Genomic DNA, 14,957 nt, shown 5'->3' with positions numbered 1-14,957 from the left:
AAATTCCACCAAAGGAGGTTGCGTATAATTGAGTGAGTGGGGAACATCTGGCAGGTGGAGTATTATGTGGGAAAATGCGGAGTTGTTTGTTTTGGCAGGAAGAATAAGAAAGCAGAGTATTATTAAACAGGAGAACGGTTGCAAAATTCAGAGCTGCAGACATGAGTTACAAGAAGTTAATATGCACGTGCAGCAAATAATGAAGGCTAATGGAATGTTCTCCTTCATTACGAAGGGAATTTAACTCCAAAAGGATATTATGCCTTAGTCATACAGGGCATTGGTAAGACCACATCTCGAAAATTGCATGCGGTTTTTGGGCTCCTTATTTAAGGAAAGGATGTAAATGCATTCGAGGCGATTCAGAAGAGGTGATTCCCAGAATGAGCAGGTTGTGTTATGAAGAAACGTTGCATAAACTGGGATTGTTTCCACCAGAGTTCAGAAAAGTGAGCAGTGACTTAACTGAAGTATTTAAGATGCTGAACAATATTCACAACAAGGACATGAAAAGGATTTTGAATCTTGTGGGGAAGTCCAGAACTCGGGGGCACTGTTTTATCATTAGGATCTGCCTTTTTAGGTCAAAGATTAAGAGATTTTTTCACTCAGAGCTGATGTGGCCCTCTGGAACTCTCTGCCTCAGAAGAGGTTGGAGGTGGCGGGTAATTAAATACTTTAAATCGGAGGTGGATGAATTTTTGTGATGCAAGTGAGCCAAGTGTTATTGAGGATAGATGGGAATGTGGATTTCTAAACACGAATAGCTCAGTGAGTTTATCCACCCGGCCCCGCCGCGCCTGCCCAACACCAGCCTTCAGCACACTGTTCACTGCTCCACCAATCATAGATTGTTTCTCTCCTTCGTTAGCTGCTGATGCTCTCACTAGTCGGCCTATCAGCAGCAAATGGAGTAGAGAAACAAGCTCTGAATTTGAATTGGAACTCAGTTGTTTGACAATAATTTGAAAATGTTCTCTGGGACCATGTAGAGGAGCTTCACGGGTCACACCCAGCCCCCGGGCCAAACCTTGGTTAAACCTGCTCCAGATGGTCACTCACTCCAACTTTCTACTCAGTCCCTGTCCCGTTCCCTCTTCCGGTGTGAGCTGCAGGCAGGATAGGAATGATATTTGTATTTTTTTGTGATCCTACCTGTGTCCATGCCAATTCTTGTTGAAGACATTGGATATTCTCCCTTGTTTGAACCTTCAGCCATGATATTGACAGATGTTTCCGGATTCTGAGACTCTGTAATGAGGATAATATCAATGTCAGGGTCAGATGTTAATACAAAATCAGAAGCAGAGGGCTGAGATCTTTACTGGTGTGTAAGATATATTTCAGAATATTACAATCTCACATGTTACCGCAATATTAGTAGTAGTCTTAGCGGCGCAGTGGTTAGCACTGCTGCCTCACAGCACCAGGGACCCGGGTTCAATTCCTGGCTTGGGTCACTGCACCGTCTGCACTCCAAAGATGCGCAGGATAGATTTATTGAGAACCTGTAAATCGGTACAATTTACGGCTGCCTGGACGGCACGGTGGCACAGTGCTCACAGCGCCAGGGACCCGGGTTCAGTTCCAACCTCGGGTGACAGTGTGGAGTTTACACATTCTCCCCGTGTCTGTGTGGGTTTCCTCCGGGTGCTCCAGTTTCCTCACACAGTCCGAAAGATGTCCGGGTTAGGCAGATTGCCATGCTAAATTGCCCCATAGTGTCAGGAGGATTAGCAGGGGAAATATGTGAGGCTATGGGGATAGGGCCAGGGTGGGATTATTGTCGATGGGCCGAATGGCCTCCTTTCTACACTATTGGGATTCTATGTTCTCCCAGCATCTGCAAGGGTTTCCTCCAGATGCTCCGGTTTCCTTACACATTCAGAAAGATTTGTGCTGACTAGGGGACTTTCACAGTAACTTCATTACAATGTAACGTAAGCCTACTTGAGACAATAATAAATAAACTTTGAAAACTCTGAGATTTGACAGCAGTTTCACAAAATACCAGTCGTTCTCATCAGATTCCTTGAAAACTCCACCCTTCACCCTGACAAGCCACTGTCCCATCTCCAGTTTCCACTTCCCTCTTCAAACTCATTGAACATGTTGTTACCTCCCAAATCCATGGCCATTTTTGCAATAGCACCACGCAGTCATGTTTATACCCTGTCACAATGCCACCACTCCTCTTAAAATCACAAATACTATCCTATCCGACTCTGACAAAAGTCAATGAAGTATCTTCATTCACCCGTCTGCAGCCCTTAACATGCTTGGCCATGTCAACCTTCTCCAACTCCTGCCTCTTGTCGTCCAGCTGAGTAGAAATGCATCAAAGGCTCTTGGTTCAATTCTTACCTGTTACTTTCCATCCAGTGAATCAGTAACACTGGTCTCTCCCGCACCATTATCTTTATCATTGGCCCTCTTCTATTTCTCATCAACCTGGAAGCAGGTTCCACATGTAAGCTGCTGATATCGAGCTCTACAGTCTCACTGCTCTGAAACTCTGCTTCCTGAATCCTAACTCGCACTAAGTCTCATTCCCTTCACCTTTATACACCACTGACACCGATTGACAGCCTGACAACATTTCAATTTTAAATGCTCAAATCTCTCCATGGCCCATCCATTCCTATTCACGCCATATCAACAGAAAATGCTGGAAAATCTCAGCAGGTCTGACAGCATCTGTGGAGAGAGAATAGAGCCAACGTTTCGAGTTTGGGTAACACTTCAGAGCTTTATTCAGGAATAGTTAACACTATAGGGTGTAATGTTGCACTGCCCAGTTACCTATGCAAACGACAGACAGGATCATCCCAATGACGTCATGCAATCCCTCACTTAAAGTGCCCTTGTTCAGCTGCAAGGCTGCTGATAAGGAACAACTAAAATACTATCAATATACAACAGTAAGCTTCATCAGCCCTGCAAGCCAGCGACATCTCTGCCCTCCAACTTCCCCAATCTGACATGTTGAGGATAATTTGTCAACAACTGAGACCAAATCCTGAGCTCTGGAATTCACTCCCTAAAACTCTCGGCCGCTTTTCCTTTCCCTCCTCCTCCCAGGTTTGCCTTAAAAAGATGAACAAAATGACCAAAATTGGTCACCTGCCCAGCTGCTCCTTTAATTGTCCCGGGGCCGTTGCTTCCCATTGAATTTTCTCTTGGAAACTGACTTGGAACATTTTACTACTCTGATGTCTAAAGAGAGTGGGGATTGTGATCGGCAGAGTGGAGTTCACTCATTTCAACAACTCACACAGTTATCAACATCCAATAATAAATATGAACATTTATTGAAAGGAATTCAGATACTCAGCAAAACAGAAAAGAAAGGAAATAAACACCGAGCTCGTCTTTGACCCGAACTTTACCCACAATGGCCGGAGTTTTACTGCCTCGCCCGCCCCGGAATCGGAATCTCGCCCGAGCCAGGTTGTAAAATACTGCGAAATATACCCTTATTTAAACTTGGACAGCTTATCAATTCCCAGGGAAAGACTCAACACCGTGTAAAAGATGGACAATCAGATTACCAGAGCGGATTCTCATACAGATCAAAGTTTAACCCAAATGAGGGTTTTCACATAGTCCAAGGTCAACAACAAAACACATTCCGCTCACAGCAAATTCTTCACTCTCCCAGGCACCATCCTCACATTCACTCAGTCTCCTGCCTCTTTAGCAAGATAGAAGTTTAACAACACCAGGTTAAAGTCCAACAGGTTTATTTGGGGAATATATAAGCTGGACTATAATAGCCTGGACTATATAAGCAGAGCACTGAGTCTTGCTAAAGACGTGGAGATGCCGGCGTTGGACTGGGGTAAACACAGTAAGAAGTTTAACAACACCAGGTTAAAGTCCAACAGGGGGAATTCAATTCTATGGGGTTTGTTGGAGCACCCAGGCTATTGAGTGGGTGGCAAGAGTGTCCATCTGGTGGAAGCGAAGGCCAGGTCGCGCCTGCTCCAACAAACCCCATAGAATTGAATTCCCCCTGTTGGACTTTAACCTGGTGTTGTTAAACTTCTTACTGTGTTTACCCCAGTCCAACGCCGGCATCTCCACATCTTTAGCAAGACTCAGTGCTCTGCATATATAGTCCAGCAAGGCAACACAGCTAATCCTCATTGCACTGATTCCTGATAGGGATGCTCCTTCAGTCTGCCATGTGGTTTCCAGGTTGACTGCAGTGGGCATCTTGGCAGTGGACCCAGTCAATACACTGCAGAATATTATGGGAAAGTACTGCCCTTCTACACACAGCCACTGGTGACATAACATTTACGGTAAAGGTGCTATACAAATGCAAATTGTTGCATTTTCTCTATTTGTGTCACTGTCTTGCCCGATAGTTGTAACCCATTCAAACTCAGTCTCTGTCCTCTCCTTACACTGTTGTGGAAATGTAAAAGTGAGTCAGCTCATCGACCCGGCCCCACACACCAGCCCCGCCCTCCGCCGACCCGGCCTCACACCCTGACTCAGCCTCGCCCCCCGCCGACCTGGTCCCGCCCCCTGCCGACCCAGCCCTGCCCCCTGCCAAAGCGGCCCCGCCCCCTGCAGTCCCAGCCCGGCCCCCTGCAGTCCTAGCCCCGCCCCCTGCCAACACAACCCCGCCCCCTGCCGCCCCCTGCTCACCCAGCCCCGCTCCCTGCTCACCCAGCCCCGCCCCCTGCTGACCCAGCCCCGCCCCCCCGCTGACCCAGCCCCGCCCCCCGCTGACCCAGCCCCGCCCCCCGCTGACCCAGCCCCGCCCCCCGCTGACCCAGCCCCGCCCCCTGCTGACCCTGCCCCCCGCTGACCCAGCCCCACCCCCTGCTGACCCAGCCCAGCCCCCTCTGCTGACCCAGCCCCACCCCCTGCTGACCCAACCCCGCCCCCTGCTGACCCAGCCCCGCCCCCTCTGCTGACCCAGCCCCGCCCCCTGCTGACCCAGCCCCGCCCCCTGCTGACACAGCCCCGCCCCCTCTGCTGACCCAGCCCTCCCCCCCGCTGACCCAGCCCTCCCCCCCGCTGACCCAGCCCTCCCCCCCGCTGACCCAGCCCTCCCCCCCGCTGACCCAGCCCCGCCCCCTGCTGACCCAGCCCCGCCCCCTGCTGACCCAGTCCCGCCCCCTGCTGACCCAGCCCCGCCCCCCCGCTGACCCAGCCCTCCCCCCCCCCGCTGACCCAGTCCCGCCCCCCCGCTGACCCAGCCCTCCCCGCTGACCCAGTCCCGCCCCCCCGCTGACCCAGCCCTCCCCCCCCCCCCGCTGACCCAGTCCCGCCCCCTGCTGACCCAGCCCCGCCCCCCCCCGCTGACCCAGCCCCACAATCTCAGGTGGCAGCGTACATGGACAACACAGGAACTTAGGGACATGAGCTCTTTGCGAACCTGGAAAAGATCCAAGGGCAAGTTTTGGAGCTTTTGGAATGCATGAAAAGGGACAAATGTGTCTTCCAAACAACCGTGCTGTCCCACCCAGGCTATTGAGTGGGTGGCAAGAGTGTCCATTTGGTGGAAGCGAAGGCCAGGTCGCGACTGCTCCAGCAAACCCCATAGAATTGAATTCCATCCTGGGGTTAGTAAATTATTACAGGAGGTTTATTCCTAATTGAACTTCCCTGTTGGGCCCTGAATGTCCGACCATATCAAAGGTGGTCTGGGGGCTGGGGTGGGGTGGGGTGGGGGTGGGGGGGTGGGGGGTTGCGGCGATGCAGCTGGAGGTTAAACAGTAACTTTTGTCCTCTAATTCATTTTGACTCCAAATAGGACCTTACTTTGACATGCGATGGTTTCCCTTAACCTCAATGCCTTTGCCGGGACCCAGGACTGGACACAAAAAGACCCAGTCCCCTGAGAATTCAAAGCATAATCCTCTGTGGGCGATTCAGTGGGCAGCCCTGAGACGATATGATACACTACTGGGAGAAGGAAAGACAAACTCAGTGTTGAGGATGGCATCATCCTGTGGGTTCCACATAGTTGTCCCTCACCCAGAATGATATCGGATCCTTATGGAATTACACCACAGCACGCCGAGATTTAGCAGCACGCCGGATATCGCTGCACCCCACGATTTTGCAGGACCCTGAGATTTCGCAGCCCTCCGAGATATCGCAGCCCCCCGAGATTTCAAAGATGGAAATGCTCGCCTGGAGCTACGTATGGTGGCCTGGGCTTGACACGGGTATTATTGACTTGGTTCAACACTGCGAGTTGGACCAGGAGAATCAAAAACTGCCCCTCAGCCTCCCTACATCCATGGGAGTGGTCTGTTAGGCCCTGGGTGCGGTCCAGTTAGACTTCGCTGGGCCTTTTTTGGGCTCTCTGTTTCTGATCCTGGTCGAAGCACATTCCAAATGGTTGGAAATACATCAGATGAACTCCACCACTTCCCAGGCTACCACTGGGAACCTACGACAAAGTTTCAGCACGCACAGGATACCTGAAATCCTGCTCTCTGACAATGGCAATTGCACTGCCTTCACAAGCATCGACTCTCACACCTTCATACTTTCCAATGGCATCAAACACATTAGGACAGCCCCCTATCACCCATTATCAAATGGTGCAGACTTTTAATCTGGGCATTAAGAAGCAACCTGCGGTGTCCATAGAGACCAAACTGGTGCGATTTCTATTCAACAACATGCCAACCTCTCATACAACAACTGGAATTGCCGCAGTGGAATTATTAATGGGACGGAGGCTTCAAACAAGACAAAGTTTACTTTTCCCAAACCTGGCAGGGAGGGTGGAGTCCCAACTGAAGACCCAGAAGAAGAACCAGGATCCTGTGCAAACAGAAAGAGCATTTAAGACCTGTGGCCCAGTCCATGTGAGGAACTTCAAGGGCGACATCCATTGGGTCCTCAAGATTGTAATGGAAAAGACCGGGCCCATGTTGTACAAAGTCCAAGTGCAGGTCAAGATAATCAGGAAACAGATGAACCATCACCGGAATAGGGAACCTGTGTCAGTACAGGCGTCAGTACCAGTCACAGGCATGGCCACTGCCAGCGACGAGCCACAGATGGAGATCAGCGGGCACGGTGGGGGTTTGAAAACAGTTGGCTCCACTCAGGCCAGCAGTTGTAGACTCAGGGCCTATTTACACTCTACAGCAGTCGAATGGCACTCAACTGCCACTGTAAATAAATGGGTGCTTGGTGATGGAAAACCTGCCTTGGTAAGATTACTACACCTTGATATTATTTATTTTCATGGATATTAAAATAGTTTTAAATTCAATTTTCGGACTGGAGGCAGGTTGCTCGCGGTGTACCACAGGGATCAGTGCTTGGTCCTCTGCTCTTTGTGATTTTTATTAATGACTTCGAGGAAGGGGCTGAAGGGTGGATCAGTAAATTTGCTGATGACACCAAGATTAGTGGAGTAGTGGATGAGGTGGAGGGCTGTTGTAGGCTGCAAAGAGACATAGATAGGATGCAAAGCTGCGCTGAAAAATGGCAAATGGAGTTTAACCCTGATAAATGTGAGGTGATTCATTTTGGTAGGACTAATTTAAATGTGGATTACAGGGCCAAAGGTAGGGTTCTGAAGACTGTGGAGGAACAGAGAGATCTTGGGGTCCATATCCACAGATCTCTAAAGGTTGCCACTCAAGTGGATAGAGCTGTGAAGAAGGCCTATAGTGTGTTAGTTTTTATTAACAGGGGATTGGAGTTTAAGAGCCCTGGGGTTATGCTGCAACTGTACAGGACCTTGGTGAGACCACATTTGGAATATTGTGTGCAGTTCTGGTCACCTCACTATAAGAAGGATGTGGAAGCGCTGGAAAGAGTGCAGAGGAGATTTACCAGGATGCTGCATGGTTTGGAGGGTAGGTCTTATGAGGAAAGGTTGAGGAAGCTAGGGCTGTTCTCTCTGGAGCGGAGGAGGCTGCGGGGAGATTTAATAGAGGTTTATAAAATGATGAAGGGGATAGATAGAGTGAACGTTCAAAGACTATTTCCTCGGGTGGATGGAGCTATTACAAGGGGGCATAACTATAGGGTTCATGGTGGGAGATATAGGAAGGATATCAGAGGTAGGTTCTTTACGCAGAGAGTGGTTGGGGTGTGGAATGGACTGCCTGCAGTGATAGTGGAGTCAGACACTTTAGGAACATTTAAGCGGTTATTGGAGTGGCACATGGAGCACACCAGGATGATAGGGAGTGGGATAGCTTGATCTTGGTTTCAGATAAAGCTCGGCACAACATAGTGGGCTGAAGGGCCTGTTCTGTGCTGTACTGTTCTATGTTCTATGTTAATGAGCAGGCTCCGATGTCTGCACTGGCTTTTTGTGAGAACAAGGTTAAAGTTTTCTTACTCTGCGTATTCTTCCTTCAATCATTGATCTAATTCCATTGAAGGATGTCGGGTTCTGTTCTGAACCGCTCCCCAAACCATCCCCTCCCAGTTTAACGCACTGTTTGATCTCACAATTCAATCCTGATGGTACCACAAGTAACCCGTTGTGTGTTACTGAATGGGTATTTGTTTCCTAACCACACAATCCTTCAGAACATGAACAGTGCTTTCTTTCCTTTAACAGGATTTATTATCATTTTAATGAATGGAATTGACAGGATCTTACAGAGAAGGAATTATCAGTTGAGGTAATTCAACAAATGGGGGCAGCATATTAAATTATACCCAATGCTGATTTAGTCTCAGAAATATAACCAGTTGAACTAGTCTATCAGTAGCTCAGTCCCTGTATCTCAGGTATTAACCAAACAATACAGCTCAGCTCCATCTGGAGCCATTGTGGCTGTAATTCAAAGCGGAACACACTGAGCTCCTACTAACCTCATTATAGCGACCTGTAAAAACTTATTCAAACTGAATCCAACATTTACTGATTTCTGTATCAAGAATCAGTCTCAGCATGACCATCTGTCATTAATGTCCGACTCGATTCAAATCTGTCGCTTTTAAATCCAAAGTGTATTATCTCACATTGTGCCCCAAGAAGGTCCTCCCACAATCTCGTCATTCTGTCTGTGGAGATCCTGTGCACCCTGTCCCTGGTTAATCGCATCACCTCTGATTCAAAATGAGAGGGATGGTGAGGAATAGAAAGAAGTTGAGCTGTGAGGGTCCCACTGTTGAATAAACTGTTTCTCAGTTACTGCCTGAGCTCACAGTGAGATAACAGCGACAGCCACAAAGGATGGATTCACTGCGGGAGCTCACAGTTAGATAATAGCTATAACTGCAAAGGATGGATTCACTGCGGGAGCTCACAGTTAGATAATAGCTATTGCCACAAAGGATGGATTCACTGTGGGGAGCTGAGGAGCATAATCTCCCTGGGAGGAAACATATTTAAATGTGAGGAAGAAAGGGATACTTCACAATCAGTTCAGAAACTACATTGCCACTCTACCTCAATCACACCGGGTTTGCTGTCACTGTGCAGGTCCTGCCTTTGTCAGTTCACTGCAGCCAATTCCTGGTTATCTCAGTAGAAATGACACCGACCATCTGAGCTGAGCCTGTTTATAAAACGTGTGTCTCAGTTTCACCCTCTGGTAAAAGCTGTTATGAGATTATTTAGAGATTCCATTTATAGGAGAGAGAAACCAATTGAACCAGTTTGACAAGTCTGCACTCAATTCAGCTGGAAGCAATGTTTAAGGCTGGTTAGAAAGGTTATCATTTCCAATTCAGTCAGTGCAGTGAATTTCTATCTGTAACATTACAAAATGTCAGTGTTCATCTGATATTTTGACTGTTAGCCAAACACTTGAGCGTGCTGTCATTACAAAAGTAATTGGTTGGAGCAGGGAGATGCAGACTGTGCAGCTAAACTCATGTATGTTGAGGGCACCAGAACTCCTAAAATTAATTACCTGTAAATTCAAAAATGAAACCTTCCCCAAAAGATACAGCAAATGTTCTGGTAAAACCCATATCGAGGAAGGTCCAGGGCCCAGCCCGGTCTGAACTGGGATGTGGGAATGCTCTGATTCACCTCATTCCATCCCTCTTGAAAATGAAAAGTAATGGTGTGGAACAGGAGTGGTCTGATTCTGGGAGCCTCACTGTTAAACAGATCATCTTCATCACTGCTCCAGCTCAGTCACTGTACAAAACCACAAGGAAAGGGAATGGCTACAGCAGCCCGTGTGACATAGTCTGACTGAGAAAATGGTTTAAAATAAAGAAATACATAAAGTACAGGAGCAGACAAATCTTACCTTGACCTGCAGATTCTTTCCTTCCGTGTGGAGTCTGCTAGTTTTCTCTTTGTAAACTCATTGCTACCAAACGGGATGTTGTTCCTGGTTTTCTTTCAGCAAATCACAGTTCAGTAATTGGATCTGATGTCTGTAATTTGAGATTTGTATTACATCTCGATGGGTTGAATGGTTCCTGCTGTGCTGAAACGACTCTGATTCTGTCTCCGTCCTCCGACTGGAAGGTGCGATTTAGAAAACACATCATTGAGCCAGTTTAAAAACTCTTTGAACTATGAACAAAATTAGTTACAAACAATTTGTAATTAATTGCTGTCACACAGTCAGTTCAATAGGAATCATGCCTCTGGAATGAATCACTGTGTGTCTCCCTGAAACTGTTTAAAAACTCCATCGATTTTCTCATGGTTGGACTTTGAAACTAAGAGCCGTTGTCAGATCATAGAATCATAGAAACCCTACAGTGCAGAAAGAGGCCATTTGGTCCATCGAGTCTGCATCGACCACAATCCCACCCCCATATCCCTACATATTTACCCGCTAACCCAAGGATCTCAGGATAATAAGGGGCAATTTTAGCATGGCCAATCAACCTAACCGGCACATATTTGGAGTGTGGGAGGAAACTGGAGCACCCGGAAAAAACCTACGCAGACACGAGAAGAATGTGCAAACTCCACACAGACAGTGACCCAATCCAGGAATCGAACCCAGGTCCCTGGAGCTGTGAAGTAGCAGTGCTAACCACTGTGCTACGGTGCCGCTCATAATGTTTCATTGCAGGATCTGATAACTGAAAAGGTGAACACATTAACTGTTTAACTGCTGAATGAAAGTGTGGTTGCACAGAGAGAAATTTATTTCCCCATGCTCACTCATATTATGAAACTGGATCTTATTCACTCCAGGCTGCCTGTCGACCCTGCATCCTGTGCTCACTGACCGACATTGGGATTCAGTCCAGAAATGCCTTGATTTTAAAGTTCTCATTCTCATCTTCAATTTTCTGAATGATCTCACCCCTTCCGATATCTTTAACATTCTCCAACGCTGGAACCATCCAAAGTTTCAGCGTTCTTTCAATTCTGCGTCCCTCATTTCTTTCATCCCTCCATTGTCAGCCGTGTCTTCATCTGCCTGGGTCCAGAGCTCCAGAATTTACTCCCATCTATCCCTTAGAAATCTTTTACAAATCTGCCTCTTTTATCAAGCTTTTACTCTCCTGCCCAGTAAGGACAGTAAGACAATCAAATTGCCTGATTTTGCTCCAGTGAAGGACTTTGGAATATTTTATAGCATTAAAGGAGCTATAAGAATGCAAAGTGCTTTTGTTGAAATAAAAGCAAAATACTGTGGATGCTGGAATCTGAACCAAAGGGTGGGATGGGTGGCCCAGTGGTTAGCACTGGTGACTCTCAGTGCGAGAGACCCGGGTTCGATTTCCAGCTTGGATCACTGTGTGTGGACTTTGCACTTTCAACTCGTGTTTACCTGGGTTTCCTCCGTTGCTCCGGTTTCCTCCCACAGTCCGAAAGACGTGCTGCTTCGGTGCATTGGCCACGCTAAATTCTCCCTCAGTGTAACCCGAACAGGCGCCGGAGTGCGTCGACTTGGGGATTTTCACAGTAACTTCATTGCAGTGTTAATGTAAGCCTACTTGTGACACTAATAAATAAACATAAACAGAAAACACTGGAAAATCTCAGCAGGTCTGACAGCATCTGTGGAGAGTGAATAGAGCCAAACGGCCCTCGGCAGAGCTGACCATGGTCCTTGCGAGCATTCCCCTCAGTGAAATGGAGCTCGTGGCGACAGGCTCTGAACTTTTGCACAAGACAAACACATCGCTGCTCTCTCCTTGATTTGGATATCGAGCCCTAACCACCAAAAATAACTTCTTTAATAACTCAGCTTTCCTATGGAAACTTGACTTACGATATTTTATGGTATGTCTGGCTGACTGTGAGAAATGGAATCTCAGTATGAGACCCCAAAATCATTGTTCGTGACCGATTATCCATTAATTCAGTAAATTTCCTTCCACATCGGTGTTGGCCTGATTCTGAAAATGATTCCTGGAGCTTCCTTTTGTTTGTGTGCAGAGTTCATTCCTGCTCTGTTCAAGGTCTTGGTGCAAAAGCTATCGGCTTCTCTTTCCCATCGGGCATTATGTGAGAAACTGCTGCCTCCATCCCATAAGATGATGCGTTACGTGCCATTGCAAAGATAAATTTGGATTAAAGTGTGTCAGGACTTCTGACTTTACTAGTACCTCTTTAGCTCGTACGAAGGCTTTCTCACACAGATCCACCCATTTCCATTTCCGTTTCCTGTTATGACACAAAAAGTTGTGTAAATGTTTAAGAATAGTCGCTAGATTAGTGACAAACCTTTCATGAATAATACTTTAATGAGCCCAAAGGAGAACTAAGATGATTGATGTTGAGGTGCAGGTGCCTCAGAAATGGCTTTGACTTTTGAAGGCAATTTGTGCAGTCTCTTTGCATCTATAGAAGATTGGAAATCTTCCGTATTTATCTTTCCGTACTCTTAATCCATGATCTTCTAGTCTCTGGAGTGTGACATCCAGGTTGTGGAGATGTTCTTCCTCATTCTGTCCAGTAACTTAGATATCACCTATGAAACACTGGACTCTTTCTAATCCGCTTAGAATTTGATCCATGGCACATTGGAACCACACAGGTGCAGACGTGATGCCAAATGGAAGTCGTGTATATCTGAATAGCCCTTGGTATGTCACAATAGTCAAATATTGTTGTGAATCTGGATCCACATTCATCTGGAGATAAGAACGATTAAGATCAATTTGACTGAAGTGTTGCCTTTAGCCGAACCAGTGAATAAATCCACCTCTCCATCATACAACATCTGTTAGCTCTGGGATCAGGCATTTCCCAAGAGTTATCATTAACTCTCCACAGCCGGTATGACACAGACAGCTGCCCAGTGAAATCCAGAGAGTCCCACTGGTCTCCACAACCTGGTTCCAGGTGGGATCCTGTTCACTGAGATTCCACACTGGGTAATCCCATTGGTCAAAGATTTACTCCCAGTGCAGGATGAAACCAGACTAATTCCCATGGCAGAGAATATTATCAAGGGAAATGTGGAGTTTGGTGATCAATGGTGAATTAAATAATCCTTCACTTGGTTTCTAACAGTCTGGCAGGGTTGTACTATGTTAACATTTATGTTTGATGTGTTTGATTTGATGGAGTTTTGATATTAAGCTCTGGTAATGTATGAATTATATATCTCTGCACTTATACATTATAAGTGGATATGATTTCTCTGGACAGTGACACTCTCCATGAGATGAGTGCCTGGTTGAAGCTCTAATTTGAATATAGTTACCAAATTTCTCATTGTGTTAGCAGTTGACCAATGAACACTGTAGGAGGTGAAAGTAGTTACCACTCTTCTACTAATATTAACATCAATGTATAATATTTTCATTCGTAAAGGTATCATCAAATGAGGTCATATGGATTGAACTGAAGAAGAAGAAAGGGACACTGACAGTTCTGGGAGTATAACATCGACCCCAGACAGTCAAAAGGAAGTCAAAGAGCAAATATGTAGTGAAATTGCTGAGAAGAATGTATTCAAGAGGCGGCTGGATATTGCATTTGGGGCAAATGGGATCAAAGGTTATGGGGAGAAAGCAGGATGAGGCGATTGAGTTGGACGATCAGCCATGATCGTAGTGAATGGCGGAGCAGCTCAAAGGGCTAAATGGCCTCCTCCTGCTCCTATCTTCTATGTTTCTATCCATAGAACACAGCACAGGAAACGGCCCTTCAGCCCACGATTTTGTGCTGAACATGACGCCAAATTAAACTAATCCCTTCTGCCTGCCCCTGGTCCGTATAACTCTCTTCTTTGCATATTCATGTGCTTCTCTAAAAGCCTATTAAATTCCCCTATCGTATTACCCCTGGCAACGCGTTACAGACACCAACCACCACCACTCCCGGCAACGTGATCCAGACACCTACCACCACCACCCCTGGCAACGTGATCCAGACACCTACCACCACCACCCCTGGCAACGTGATCCAGACACCTACCACCACCACCCCTGGCAACGTGACCCAGACACCTACCACCACCACCCCTGGCAACGTGACCCAGACACCTACCACCACCACCCCTGGCAACGTGACCCAGACACCTACCACCACCACCCCTGGCAATGCGTTCCAGACACCTACCACCACCACTCCTGGCAACGCATTCCAGACACCTACCACCGCCACTCCTGGCACCGCGGTCCAGACACCTACACTGACACCCCTGCCAACACGTTCCAGACACCTCCCACTCTGAGTAAAAAATATGCCTCTCACATCTCTGTTGAACATTCCCCCTCTCACGTTAAGTGCATGCCTCTTAGTAGTAACTCTCGGTAGAAAATCTTCTTGTAAATGATCATTTTAGAGATTCCTTTCAGGTCTCCCCTCAGCCTCTGCTACTGCAGAGAAAAGAACCCCAGTTTGTCCATCCTCTCCTGATAGCTCATATCCCCGAATCTAGGCAGCATTCTGGTAAACCTCTTCTGCACCCTCCCCAAAGCCTCCACACCCCTCCTGCAACGTGGCAACCAGGATTGAATACAATACCCGAAGTGCAGCCGAACCAAAGTTTTATAAAGCTGCAACATGACATCCTAACTCTTAAACTCAATGCCCCGACCAATAAAGGCAAGCATGCCGTACACTT

The 14,957-nt window shown here is 47.2% G+C and overlaps 1 protein-coding gene across 1 annotated transcript in view; it reads right to left on the bottom strand.

Annotated features, from left to right (window-relative positions):
* LOC144482148 (NACHT, LRR and PYD domains-containing protein 3-like) overlaps positions 1-14,957 on the bottom strand; it is a 132,167-nt gene that overhangs the window by 103,153 nt on the left and 14,057 nt on the right. Inside the window, exons 2-3 of the mRNA XM_078201369.1 lie at positions 10,215-10,431; positions 1,156-1,251 (exon numbers count right to left, since the gene is read on the bottom strand). Coding sequence (XP_078057495.1) covers positions 1,156-1,219 — 64 coding nt within the window. The 5' untranslated portion in view covers positions 1,220-1,251; positions 10,215-10,431. The remainder of the gene's footprint in view (positions 1-1,155; positions 1,252-10,214; positions 10,432-14,957) is intronic.

This window comes from Mustelus asterias (assembly GCF_964213995.1).
Source record: "Mustelus asterias chromosome 26 unlocalized genomic scaffold, sMusAst1.hap1.1 SUPER_26_unloc_35, whole genome shotgun sequence".
Classification (NCBI taxonomy): domain Eukaryota; kingdom Metazoa; phylum Chordata; class Chondrichthyes; order Carcharhiniformes; family Triakidae; genus Mustelus; species Mustelus asterias.
The sequence above is the reverse complement of the archived record's forward strand: the minus strand, read 5'-3'. Positions and strand labels throughout refer to the sequence as shown.